Source organism: Patiria miniata, unplaced genomic scaffold (genome assembly GCF_015706575.1).
Source record: "Patiria miniata isolate m_02_andy unplaced genomic scaffold, ASM1570657v1 HiC_scaffold_13, whole genome shotgun sequence".
NCBI classification, from domain to species: Eukaryota; Metazoa; Echinodermata; class Asteroidea; order Valvatida; family Asterinidae; genus Patiria; species Patiria miniata.
In genome coordinates this window covers 12,203,527-12,217,602 of record NW_024037051.1, presented here as the reverse complement: position 1 = coordinate 12,217,602, position 14,076 = coordinate 12,203,527, and the positions used below count along the sequence as shown (strand labels likewise).

General features: G+C 41.5%; 1 protein-coding gene across 5 annotated transcripts in view; it reads right to left on the bottom strand.

The window, feature by feature from the left end:
- Positions 1-14,076, bottom strand: part of LOC119721306 (CCR4-NOT transcription complex subunit 3-like) — a 32,291-nt gene that overhangs the window by 17,118 nt on the left and 1,097 nt on the right. For 3 of the 5 annotated variants that reach the window (XM_038191321.1, XM_038191325.1, XM_038191322.1), the window contains exons 2-10: positions 8,829-8,908; positions 8,385-8,459; positions 7,839-7,928; positions 6,481-6,705; positions 5,473-5,586; positions 5,008-5,113; positions 4,108-4,277; positions 1,625-1,806; positions 1,398-1,501 (exon numbers count right to left, since the gene is read on the bottom strand). In XM_038191321.1, coding sequence (XP_038047249.1) covers positions 1,398-1,501; positions 1,625-1,806; positions 4,108-4,277; positions 5,008-5,113; positions 5,473-5,586; positions 6,481-6,705; positions 7,839-7,928; positions 8,385-8,459; positions 8,829-8,908 — 1,146 coding nt within the window. The remainder of the gene's footprint in view (positions 1-1,397; positions 1,502-1,624; positions 1,807-4,107; positions 4,278-5,007; positions 5,114-5,472; positions 5,587-6,480; positions 6,706-7,838; positions 7,929-8,384; positions 8,460-8,828; positions 8,909-14,076) is intronic. The other 2 variants (XM_038191324.1, XM_038191323.1) reach the window with 2 other exon arrangements.

Here is a 14,076-nt window from a genome sequence, read left to right as displayed (position 1 = left end):
GCTAACAACGACCACTGTTTGCCAACATTGACAACTGTTTATGAAAAATGATCCAGTTTGAAAAGTTGCAAATTTAAAGAGTACGCGAGTGGAAATTGCTGCCTGACAATGTCACACTGCCCGAAACGAACGGCAGGGAATACCGATCGCACAGTGCTTGTATGTATGGGAGCACGTGAAATGAATTACCCGCACTTTGCTCGGGCACTGTGCAGTTTGATAGGGGCAAATTACAGGTATCTGTGGTTAGGCTTAGCAATTTCTCCTTTCCTCATTTTTCATAAACCGTTGTTAATCTTGGACGATTTTCAGTCTTTGGTAATAAACGGGGTATCAAAATGTAGCTAACAACATTCCCCAAAAGTCTATACAAATGATGTCATCATAAGACGATCAGATTCAAAATTATGACCCCTCCAATGAGTGTGGACTTTCTCTTTTTGCGGTGTTTATATTTAATGAATAATAGTGATTGGGAATAAGTGGGCTGCAATATTTTTGCAGAAAACATTAGGTAAACAAGAAAGCTACAGACATACAGTAAACTCCGGCCAGGTGGACATCGTACAACTCGTCAAATCGCTCAAGTCGGCCATCTGACTAAAGTCCCGATTGTCTGTAATGCATTTCCATTGAATTTTTTATTTCTAAGTTGGCTTTTATAAGTCGCCATTTCGCTCAAGAAGTTGTGTTACTCTCGGTCCCCCTTCCATAGAAAGCGTAACAAAATCCTTTGTGTAAGTCAGCATTAAAAAAATCGGGCATTGACATCGCCTGACTTCCTGTACTGCAGTTGGCAAGAAGTGTCAAGTGAAAATTGTTTGGCATGGCCCGTGATCGCTGCACAGCCAAGCCAAAGGGTTTCCAACTGCATATGCATCATGAGCATATCAATACCAGTACCCCCTCTAGTCTATACATATGTGCTCTGTCCATTTTGAGGGTCGTCTTATTGAATGATGCCGTCAATGATGCAGCCAATGTGTGCGTGGTATACGATAACTGTGCACGTACATGTATTACTATTTTGTACACGTGGTCTCCACTATCAATATCCAAAACGATGATAAAATTGGAGGATTAATTTGCTGGATTCAACTCAAGCATTAAGAAGATAAACCAAGGTAAATCGAAGCCAATTAGTGCAATGAATCATGTGTGCAAAAAGGCCATTCATGTAAGTCAGCAAAATGACGACTTGCAGCAGATGTCGGCATTCGCATAAGTCGTCACAAATTCTCGGGTCCCGAGAGCGTCGACTTAGCCGGAGTTTACTGTATTACTCATTGCTTATTAGCTGCCACATGGTAGTTGACTTTAACAATCGATGACATGACAGACACCACATTACAGTTTTGTTAAGAACTGCTTGTGATTAATTGATCAATAATTCTGACCTTGTGAGCTGCTGCTGGAATTGTGTTGTGCCCCTGCTGCTACCGCATAGGCAGGCCCTGACGGTGGTTGTGCTATTGCATGTTGTGTTGAGGGCACCGGTACGCTGAAGGACGAAAACAGGGTCATTGATATTAAAACTCTTGTACAATCTCTACCAGCACAGTACTTGTTAAGTTCAGTCAGTGACAGGCAGTGAAACCTAACATTCAAAATGACCTGCCCCCACCTGTTGGCTTTACTGAGACTGCTCTTGTTCGTGTTGGATTGGTTTATCGACATCCCCGTCGACGGCAGCGAGTTGACAAGAGTGGTGCTGGGCGTTGACGCCGCTCGGACGATTGTCGGCCGATTCGACGACGATGACGATGACGTTGCACTTTTGCCCGCTTTCCTTGGCGATGACGATGACTGTACAAAGACAAAAAAAAAAAAAAAAAACACAATTAACAAAGAGCTGCTGTTTTTGCATCATAAGCACCTGTTTTGAAGGAACACTATTTTAATGGACTTGGGTTTATTCAGACTCAGGATTAAATTCAGATCAAACTGGGAGGACTTTGATTAGCATGTGACTTGACCACAATACGTGACCAGTCGTCAGAAAATGAGCTTAAAGGGAAGATACAACATTTGCAAACATCAAAAAACAAAACGATCAAATTATAACGAAATATTTTACTGGATTGATAGTGAATGACATTCTAAAGCATTCTGTAAAATTGTGGCTCCTGGTGTGCTGACATTTTCAAGAAAACTTGTATTTTGCCAACGCCGGTCGGACGACCATCGTTGGAGAAAACTAGCTTTTTTTTCAAAAATTGCTCCTAATTTTTCATTTTTAGTTATTCCGCATTTTCTTTGCAATTGATTACACATCTGTGAAGGGGTACAAGTCTGCTAGACTGATTCTCTGACCCAACAATCCCCCAAAGTCTATAAATTGCAACGTCTCATCTTAAGTGGGGTCAAGGAACCAGACTACAAGAACATGGTTGGTTTTCTTGGAATTTCCAGCATTTCCGAACCCAAAACGTGAAACAAGTCAGTATAACAATATTTGCTATAACATACTAATCCTCCAAATCCATTAATTTCTGTAAATTGCTGCAAAAGCAAATGTTGTATATTCCCTTTAAAGTCAGAATTTTTAAGAAATGAGATATTTATGTACATCAATAAAAATAAATAAAATAAAATGTAATGCTTATATAGCACTTTCCATTGTATCAACAATCTCAGAGTGCTTTACAATTATTTCCCCGTTCATCAGGCCATGAGACCACACGGCAGCTGATATCAGCGCATATTTCGTCCTCTACCCTTACAGGTACCCATTTATACTCCTGGGTGGAGAGTGCTAGGGCGCTTTTAGGCGCTACAAGGAGTACTAGGCAGGGCGGTTTTGGGTGCTACAGTTACTAATTGGTTAACCCAAACCCTCTTCACTCCTCCAAAATCCTCCTGGCAGTTTTGGAGGATTCTAGAGGATTGAGGATGAATGGTGATTGAATCACATAAGGATTTTGGAGGATTGAGGATGAATGGTGATTGAAGTATAGGAGGATTTTGGAGGATTGAGGATGAATGGTGTTTGAAGCACATGAGGATTTTGGAGGATTGAGGATGAATGGTGGTTGAAGCATAGGAGGATATTGGAGGATTGAGGATCAATGCATTCTGAGGCAAGGGCGGATCCAGAACACAATTTTGGGGGGGGGCCAAAAAAAAATTTGGTCCCCCCCAAAAAGTGGGTCTCAAAAATTACGGCGTGGGGTTCGGGGCCCGTGAGGGCCCCGAAAATTTTTTGGATTCTAGATGCTCTGTGGTGCAATCTGAGGCAATTTCTGACCACTTTAACCAATTTTTTTTGAGGAAAAGATGGTGGTGTACTCATTGCCTGCCTTTATTGCGATGTCACATTAAAAAAAAAAAAAAATTTGGTTTCGTTTTGGGGGGGGGGCCATGGCCCCCTTTGGCCCCCCCCCCTGGATCCGCCCTTGTTCTGAGGCAGGACTGTCTGATGATTTTGAAGGATTTAGGCGTTGGTTATCCTTCATTTAAACACAGTGCAAAATTGTGGGATGAGGAGGATTTTGGAGGATTGACGATGAATGTATTTTGAGGCAGGACTGACAATTTTGAAGAATTTAGGTGCTGTTGCAAAATTTTGGAAGATTTTGGAGGATTGAGGATAGTTCTCAGCAAAAGGGCCTAGGGGGTTAGGGTTAATATTGTTATTATACTTGACGAACAAAAGAAAATAGAACAGGAATTGTTTTCACACAATTGAAAAAGGAATGTGTAAATTCCTGAAATGGCAAATGGACATTTTTAGCTGCGGGATAGCAGCTCAACAAATCATCATGTCTCTCCGTTTGTTAGCTAGTTAGTAACAAACGCTGACATTGTCTATTGCTCCTACATATTTTGACCGATTTCAACCAAACTTTGTCAAACGTATCAGTAGCCCAGCCCCAACATGTCACATGACCAAACTGGGGTCAAAGGTCATCATGGGGTCACTGGGGTCAAAAACCTGATTTTTTTTTAAAACTCAAAACACTACTCCTTCCAGAAATTACAGGGCACAATCACGTGACCCATGCATGAACATGAATTTGTTGGCCCGCAGCTTCCGAGATATTTCCGATCGAGCCTGTTGTTGAAATGGTAAATCAGAGGCCCTAATGTCTGAAATGCCAGTCTAACCTCACTGTCCGTGGACCTCGTTCTCTTCTTGTCCTCGTCGTTCTTGTCTTTGGAATGGTTTGAGCTGGGGCTGGGGAGTAGCGTGGGCGAGCTACTAATGGGCGTATCCCCCGAGGTATTGGTCATCACATCGTCGTCTGGTGATTCAGTAAGTAAAGCATTACTTAACGCTGCATGTTTGTTGGAGAGAGAAAATGGTCAATCACAAAACAACACACAAATCGGGGGGTTAACATTATTCATTCGTTATTTCATCAGCATCATAAAATTAAGTGCTCAACATGTTACACTTAGGGAAGGGTGCAAGGTATGTTTGTCAGGTTTGTTGTTTTGTTTAGAGTGTTTATCCATAAATATCTTTGCAACGATATGTATTTATGTAAAACAAAAAAAATTGGTGTTTCTAATAGATGTACAAATTGATATACAGTCGACTCTCGTTAGTACAAACTCTGTTAATAGAAAATTCCGGTTATAACAAACATAAAACTTTGGTCCCGACTGTGCATTTATGTGCACAAGGAATGGGACTGATGTTCCTCTTAATACAAAATTCTGATATAACAAACAATTTGGCTAGGTCCGAACGAGTTTGTATTAACGAGACTCGACTGTAACACCCTTCATGAACAAATGATTTTGTCGAAACCTCATCTAGAACTAAATATAAAAAGGAGTATGTAAAAAAAATCAAATAAAAGCAAAGTGAAAGTCCAATTTATTGATCAAGGATCAACAAACCCAATACAATGCTTTGCTATTATAGAAAAAACCATTTGTATCCTAAAGTTCACGGTTTCACTGTGCCACATTTGAACATCTGAAAATGCCACATGAAACACTCGTAGTTTTATGACCTGTACTCAATGAATATATTGATTTTTTTTTTCACCAACTTACATTCCTCGTCGATATCTAAGTCATCATAGATGAACTCGTTCTCCTCAAAATCTGGCTCCTGCGATGAGTCGATGTAATACTCAACGTCATCCTTGATTTTTTTGATCTGTGAAATACCAAAAGATTTACGATATCAAAAAAAAAAAGCTTAGCCAGAACAGATTTGTGAGAACCATCTACAACACAGTGCATAACTACACTTTCAGTGGTGAAGATGCTAAAACAAAAACCTGTATCTTGTTTTGTAAAGGGACGACAGAGGTTCAAACTCTCCCTGCGGACATTATATTAACTCTGACTTAGGTTGTATCTCTTCTTTGCATCTGATGAAGTGGCTGTGGCTACAAAGGTTTATGCCATAATTTAAGTTCTAGTTACACTTGTAAGTGCTACCCTTAACTACAGTATGCAAAGTTTAATGATAAGGATGCCTGATCGGGGGGGGGGGGGGGGGGATACACTGACCTGGTCAACCTCTATCGTGCTGTTGTCCAGCATTCTCATTAACGTCTCCAGCTTGTTGATGTGAAACCTGTTCTTTTCTACCCAACTCTGCAGCTCTTCTACTCTGTCTTGCTTCTGAAAATGCAAAATTCATCAAAAAATGTATGCAAAACTCTTCTTGTGTTTGAAGATTATATTAACCTTAACTTCCTAGGCATTTTTGCTAGCATGCAACTTCAATGTATTGGCATGTCAAAATGAAGCCTTGACCAAGTCTGTCAAGCCAAGCTTTTTCCCTGACAAACGGCCCGTCCGGCAGCCGTTTTGCCCTACTTGTCACGGCACACGTACGCCGCGCACATTGCCGGTACGTGTACATGTACGGCGCTCTCTGCCGGTACATATACAGTACCTACCTACGTACGTACTACACACACCCCATGCAGTAACCACTACGCGGCCGCAGTCGAGGCGAAAAACAGCCTTGACGCAACCGTGGCCAATTCTTTATGTGTTTCTTTAAATTCTCAGCTGATATCGGCCGAAAATTTCTGATGCACATATTTCACACGATAACCAATCAGAGCCTGTGCACTTTAACCCAAACAAAACAAACCACACGCACGTGTACAAAGTTTATTGACCTTCGACAGCATCGCGCAGTAGTGATGAATATTCATTTTATTGTCAGCCATTATCCAATGAGAGAAGGCTATTTACCACAGCGCATACTTTATTATCATAATGAGAATATACCGTTGCATCAAGGCTGTCTTCCGCGTGACTCCCACGGCATGGTTACTGTATGTTTTGTATGTCCGTGTGTACAGTGCGGATTTGTGTCTTGGGCGTATCGCACAGGCAAAGCGGCCCTACCCAGGGGGCTGCGCCGTGTGCCGTGACAACGCGCCGGGTCAAACGGCTGCCGGACCGTTTGTTCAAGGAAAAAGCTTGGCTTGACAGGCTTGGTCAAGGCTAGTAAAAATGACACCCAAATACACCAAAAGGGCAAGAGTTAAGCCAACTTACATCTGCGGGGACCTTCCTCTTCTTGGAGCTGGACAGTATGTTCTCCAGTTCGCTCTCAAACTGGTCCACCTGGATGTTGAGCGACTCGATGCAGTGCGCCAGCCACATGGTGATGTCGTCCTTCTCCTTCTGGATCGGGTCAATCTTGGTGGCCAGGCCCAGGCCTTCCTTTGAGTACGCCTTCGTTTTCGTCTCCCTCTCCACAACTTTGAATCTCTCCATTTGCTGCATTGTTGGAGTAAAATGGACGGAAAGTGATTACCTTCTGCGCAAGTCTGACTGTCTTACGAGCTATAACCAGTAAGCACCCTTCAGAGCTGCTCGCAAGAGATGCCTTCATCATGGTATGTTTGACTACCCAACCAAATGAACAGATTGCAAATCCATCTACTTGCATGGGTAATTATTCATCAGCACCTCAAATCAGAATGTGTGTGTCTTGCTTTTTAACACCGTCTATTTTGCCCCGTACATGTCCAACTCCCTCTTTACAGTTTGAATATCAGATTCTTGATTGGTTAACCCTGACCTTCCTAAATCCTTCAAAATCCTCTTTGCAAAATGAAGGATTTTGGACTGAGGACCTTTGAAAAATTGAAGCATCGGAGAACTTTTGCAGGATTGAGGGCGTAAGAGGATTTTGCCTCTGGAGGATAATGGAGGATCCAGGTCATCAGGTCCAATCTGATGCTAGGTGAATTGGGAGGATTGAGGCTCTGGCTGATTGTGCCGAAAATGACTTTTGGAGGATTCAGGCTGTTACTTGTTTTATGCCTGTATTCTTGGGCAGGCATCCAGAAAATACCACTATTTATTGTACAGCCTCTTTACTCCAACTGTTTAGGGCCTTGGCATTGCCAATCCACAACGCAAGATAACAATGGAGGAGTTCAATAAGTTACACATGCTAATGAACTCATAAGAGCATTGAAATCCCATTATGTGATAACATGCCAGCAAATCCAGTGGAGGATTTCGAAGGATCCAGGTAGAGGCCTCCAGCGACAAAAAGTGGTTGATTTTGAAGGATTCACGTGCTTTAGGGTTTTTAACTCTTTGCCATCTGCAGACATGCAACTGGGAATTAAAAAAAAACGAGGAAACTCCAAACCACACACAACTTAGTATTTTCAACTTGTAATGGCATTCATGAGAAGTAAAAAACGAGGAAATCAGTGGATCCGAGGAAAAGTTGCATGCCTGCATCTGGGGATATTGGAGGATTCAGGCTGCTTCTGGGCAAGAGAGCTTCGGGCATCAGGGTTAAGCCGTGTTAGGGTTAACATAACAAATTCAACATAAAGAGAGCATCTCCTTATACGGACATTCCAAAATAAACTAAAAATAAGACTTCTTACCGTCTCTATGAGTTTCCTGTTTTCAAGCAGTGTCCTCTTGTCTTTGATTTCGTTGGAGGCAGCCCACGTTTTGATCTGATCTCGCAGCCGCTGTGAACCCAAAACAAAGATGATATTAAGTACCATGTTCCACCAATAACTTGTAATGGTTATTTCACAGTAATAAAATGAATAACCCTAAACCCCTTTGAGTGATTTACTAGGAACCATCCTCACTCCTGCAAAATCCAACACCATATGGTAACTCATACACCTTAACTGTTGGACTCTGATTATGGCGGTACGCCTAACACCAGGTAAAGCATAATCAGTTTACTAGTGCAGTACTCACTCCAACAGATTCCAACAACAAAACTTGCAGTTGGATTTTGATGGGTTGGGGATGGCTGGGGTTAATGGAAAGGAAAACCTATTCATCCTTTTTGCTTGACATACAAATTTGTCAAAAATGTGTGAAAAGACAACTTTTGGACAAAGCAACTGGGGGAAAGGCACCTGATCCACTGGGCAGATCCTTATGGATGTTAAAAGTCCACAGGAACTCACCTGAAGTTTCTTGATCTCTTTCTTGAGATCCGCCTCATACTTTTCCTTCTGGTTACTGTTGGTTGCATTATGGACCTGCAGATAATCATACATGTACCAACTACAGTAATCTCCAACACAATGCCGTAATTATGTGATCTAGACCAGTTGGCCATGGTAGTTCGTGCACTATGATGTACTACATTGTGTATATCACAGCTCCTAATGGTCACTGGGATTTGTCTCAAGTTTGGAAGCACTTTTACAACTGTGTTTGCCTAGCCTCTGTCACATCATTACTTTGTTTTCCTGTTACTTCAATCTCACTTTCTTGCTCAGACATTGGGGCAGTGAAGTGCATGCCAATCTTTTATTTAGGTCCAAAGTCCAAAGTAAACCTTCATTTCACTATTCAATCAACTGTTGAATTTCCTTGTCTAGAATTTGCAATCCACAGCTACCTACATGTTCATGTACCTTTTGCCAGATGTCCTCGAAGGTTTCTACTCCTTCCTGTACCTTCTTCAAGCACCTTTCTATTTCACCTAATTATGAACATACACACACAAAAAAAAGAAATATCAAATGAATCAAATGTGTACAAAATTGGCAGGATGAGGTGGTAGCATCTCCTGCACCTGCAGCTACCACAAAGGGAAAAGAATGTAGTATCCAGACGCTACTTCTTTGGCCATGTACAAAGTCTATGGAGAGTCGAGTGCATTTTCAAAGTATTTTCTATAACAAAATTGGAAATTTTTCTCAGTCCCAGATTCGAGTGTTTTGCAACATTATTACAATGACTGACCATTGTTGAGATAATATATATGTGTATGATGAAAAAAAGTGGCGTCAGGATGCCACATTCATTCTCCACAAAGTTGGTGGTTCCTGTATTCAAATCCTGCTTTCTTGCAAACATTGGGTAATGATATGAAACAATGTGAACTTTTGCTAGGTTCAGATTTCAGAAATGCTAAAACCAGCATTGCGGTTTTGAAACGTTTCCTACTTAAAGGTAACACACAACATGTTGCTTTTGCTGTAATTTTCAGAAATGGATGGATTTGGGGGTTAGTATTTTATAACATTTATATTGTTACACTGACACTGTTTAAAGTTTTGTGTTGCACAGATGCTGGGGGAAAAAAACAAGAAAAAAATGCTGTTCTTGTATGTCTGGCTCCCTGACCCTTCAGACGAAACGGAGCAATTTATAGACAGCAGGGAATTGTCAGGTCAAGGAACCAGACTAGCTGGCTTGCACCCGTTCAATGTGGAGTAACTAAAATTGGTTAAGTGGGGACAGTATTTAAAAAAAAAATAGTTTTTTCCCAACGATGGAAATTGATACAAAAATTCCGCTTTTCTTGAAAATGACAGCACACCAGGTGCCATGATTTTCACAGGATGCTTGAGACAATTGACCTATCCCATTTGCGAGTTAGCCACGCCCCTTAGACAACCCTATGGAGTTTTTGTACACTAAGTTTTGTTTGTCTCAGATGTTGCGCGTTCCACGTCCATTTGTATATTGTGTAATTGGACAATATTTCACAAGCTGTGTTGACGCGATTCTACCACGATAGGTCAATAGTCACTTACACTTACAGTCTAGCAAGGTATTTCATAATAATTTGGTTTTTTTTTTCATGTTTGCAAATGTTGTATATTACCTTTACTAGAAATTATACATATGTAACAGTGAAAAGATGGTGCCATCTACCACCAGGTACATTGTTTGCCCTAGTAACTGATGTAAATAGAATTCATAGATACTGGCAATTTTTTGGCACTTCAAACTTCCCTCAGATTTTGCCTCAACACGTTTGCCCATAGAGTTAGCAGCCACACTTCAAAACTTGTTGAGGTATTCTTCTGTGCAGTATGGATTTAACATTTCAAAACAATCTACATGTACACTTCTTTTGCATGGTTAAGGCTCAGGGCAAGCATGCGTATTCTGTCACGCTTCACTACTCTCCCCAGTGCTGTTTTCCTGAAGCGCTCTTTGTGTGACACAGTTACTTTAACACTTTATAAAAAAAATAACCTTTCACCTAAAGGGTTTTAAAGGGTTTACATGTAATGCAATGAATTTTGACTTCCCAGTTGCAGGGTTAAAGGGGCACTAGGTCCTGAAATCCCCAAAAATTTCATGTTTTTATTGTTTACTTATCAAACATGTGGTTGAAAGGAAACCAACCTAATGTCTCGCCATTCCCGAGAAAAGACGGAAAAAAAACCCCGGTTGTTTACATCGGACACGACGGAGTACGAATAAGCTTTTCCTGTCATTTTCAGTCAATGCGATACACGTTGTGTATATGTCCAAATGTAGCACCCTGCTCGCGAACTGCGTCGACCAATCACCAATGCACAAACTTTGGTTTCTTACAAGTCCGCAAAAGGCAAACACTTTACGGATGAAATCACAACTAGCACCCAAATAGCTCGACTTTTGGAGGTCGCAAAAGTAGACCCCGAAAGTCGTTCTTGCACGGATAATACAGGAATAACACAAAAATGCCTAATTTTTAGAGGATAGTTGTGTGGATGTTCATATCTTACTTTTAAATGTTCTTTCCGATTAACATCATTTCGTGTCCCTTTAAGCTGATGATAAGGAGTGTCAGACAACTGACACTAAATCCCCCAGGGTGCCTGGTTCACTTCCCTGACAGGATGGGCTAATGCGTCACATAAACATGGCCATACATCATTCTTTGCAGTGCATGAAAACAATTCACACATGACTGCAGTGATAACAAATTAGTAGTCTCTTATAAAACTAACACAATTTTCGGTCCTTATTATTTTGTCACCAACTTATTTTCATAGACTGTCCATCATGAGTGAAAACAAGTGGCAGTAAGAAGCTGAATTCTAGCTTCTACTCCTAGGGCTTTGCCAATGGACTTTGATTACAGGGGGATATGTAACATGACAAATCTCACTGGCAAATTGTTTTCATTTTGGTCATGTATGTTGTCAAAATTAGTCATAATAAAAATAATTAAGAGAAAAATGTGGTTCATTTCAATGACATCGGAACAAACTGACATTAGCCTTAACCGCTCATAGTCCTTCAAAATCCTCTTTGCCAAAGTGGAGGAATTTGGAGGATTGAGGTTACATGGCAAAAGTGCATTACTGATTTCGTAGGATGCACTTTGTCAAGGTCTTGGGTCGGACCTTGTGTTGTTTGGGCTCAGCCATGCATAAATATAGGCCTGGATTATGTTTGAAATCCTCCCTACTGCTCCAGGATGTCACTGGCCAAGTCTCAACATATTGACAGTCACTGCCGCAGGATTTTGCAGGATTTAGGCAGTGGTCACCCCTCTAACGACCATATTCAAGAAATAATGGAGGAATTTTGCAGGATTGAGGCCATATGCTATTTTTCCATGAGGCCAATTGGAGGATTTTGCAGGATTGAGGCTACATCCTAGCAAAAAGGCCTAGGGAGTAAGGGTTAGTGACAATAGATGTAGCCATACATAGATCCAGACGCCAATTTTGGGGCAATATTGTCAAATTGAGGAACACCGTTGCAGAGTATACATTTTACCCTAAACCTTCCAGACACAACACAGTGCATCAGGTGAAAAAGTCTGGTGCACTTTGATGCATTCAGCTGTCAACACCAGTGTATGAATGGCCAGTACTGAAACAATAGAGAGCTAGTCCCATTGAACAATGCCACAGTTGTATCCTGCTGCATTCGGTGACCACAGACTCTGAGGCAGTTTGGCCTTGGAGACTTTTGACATGATGGATCTTGCTAAACTGGGCAGGCTTGTCACTTGGACAAGTGTTACATGTTGCTGCGTTGGGCAGGGTTTCTAGCCAAAATACCCTTGAGGGTTAGGGTTAACAGATTGAAATATTTTGAATGGCGCGATGTGTTTTGCAAAGACAAAAATAGTAAAGAAACCTAACCCAAAATTCAAATCTCGGAAGTTGCTGTTCAAATTGTTCATAAAAGTCCGCACAGTAATACTACCATATCGGTGCGTCAGTAGTCAATACAGCCAGATACAGACCTAAAGTGAGCACAGCTTTACAATGTAAACCATTTTCGTGAGAGTCATAAATATGAAATATGCTTCGTTTTCCCATGTTGCCTGGTTTTCATTTTGCAAATTCCCCACAAATGACATTCCAAAGCATTCTTTTTCATTGTTTTAGAAGATACTAAGTATTTTGTAAAGTTTGTTACAGGTACCCGATCCAATTATCTGGAACCAGTTCCTTACATCAACAGTCTGGTACTCGGTTCCGATACACAGCCTTAGCAAATTGTAAGATTTGGAGCTCTGTGAAGTACCCGGATGCAATACGCGGCCGCAGATGAAGAGCGCACACAAGAAGGCGTGCTTCACTGCAGAGGGCTCCAAACATTTTGGAATGACAGGCAACAGCCGCGGTGCGCTTTGCCAAAGTTGACGCATGCTCAGTAGATGATGAAAGCTCTTGTCTGGTTCCTTGATCCCATTGGCCTTTTGACTATTATTAGGGTGGCCGTTAAACAGTCTGGTGGTAAATATCAGAGATGCCATGCTCTTTCAAAACCGTCCGAATTCTTTGCCGAATCACCATGATTTTAGGATATCTAGACCTCTGAAGGTACCGAATTTGACGATTTTGTGTTATTTGGCAGTCATACTATTGCACGGTTGATTTTCTGCAGACAAAATAATTTCCATCTTTAATTGATTTTTGGCAACAGGACCATCCGCGCACAGGCCGTATGTGGCACTGTGACTCAATATACGGAGGTAGTCAAGTATTTGAGTCACATTTATGGGACCATATCCTAGCAAAAAGGGCACAATTGCAGAATACCCAGCCACTCAATCTATCCACCTCGTAGCCGGCTATGGAGTCACGGTTGATTGCCCTCAATAAACTTTCTCAGCACTACTTGTATGTACTATACGTCATGCTCCACTGCATTCCCACTCCGTATCCGCGTAGCCGCCAACAGGGTAGTTGGTTTGGACTTAAAAATTTTTCAACAACTCCCATTCCTTTTGTGTTGCTTCGTTCTTAAGCATATTCAAGGGGACTCCCACTCCGTATCTGCGTAGCCGGCAACAGGGTGGTTGGTTTGGACTTAGAATTTTTTTCGGCAACTCCCATTCCTTTTGTGTTGCTTCGTTCTCAAATAATGGACCCCCACTCAGTATCTGCGTAGCTGGCAATGGACTTAAATTGTTTCTTTTCCAGTGATTCCAACCGCCATGACCGCGTAGCCAGAGATTTTAGGGGTGTATTTCTGAGTGGCGGGGTATTCTGCAATTACTCCGCAAAAAGGCCTAGCATGCCTAGGGAGTTGTGGGTAATCAGGCATGTCAGGTAAAGAAAGTCATTATTAAATTACTCATCAAAATTATAACAACCTGGGGTTAACAAAAAAGGGAAAAATTCTGCCAACCGGACACCACTTTTTTCAATTAATTTTCTAGCGCCAAAAGTTACCTCTTTTATGGTTATTCCCTCCACTTTTCCTCCTCTACTCTCACCCCCTCCTTTCCTTAATTTCTATTTATCAATCAGTCGCTCACTTTATCGAGATTCGAACCTCGGACGCTTGCTTGATACACGAGTCTCTTAACCGCTAGGCCGCGCACGATCGCTGTTGCAATGATCAATCTTTGGACGTATTTGAAGTATCCATTGAAATAAACTAAATATTCATGAGAAA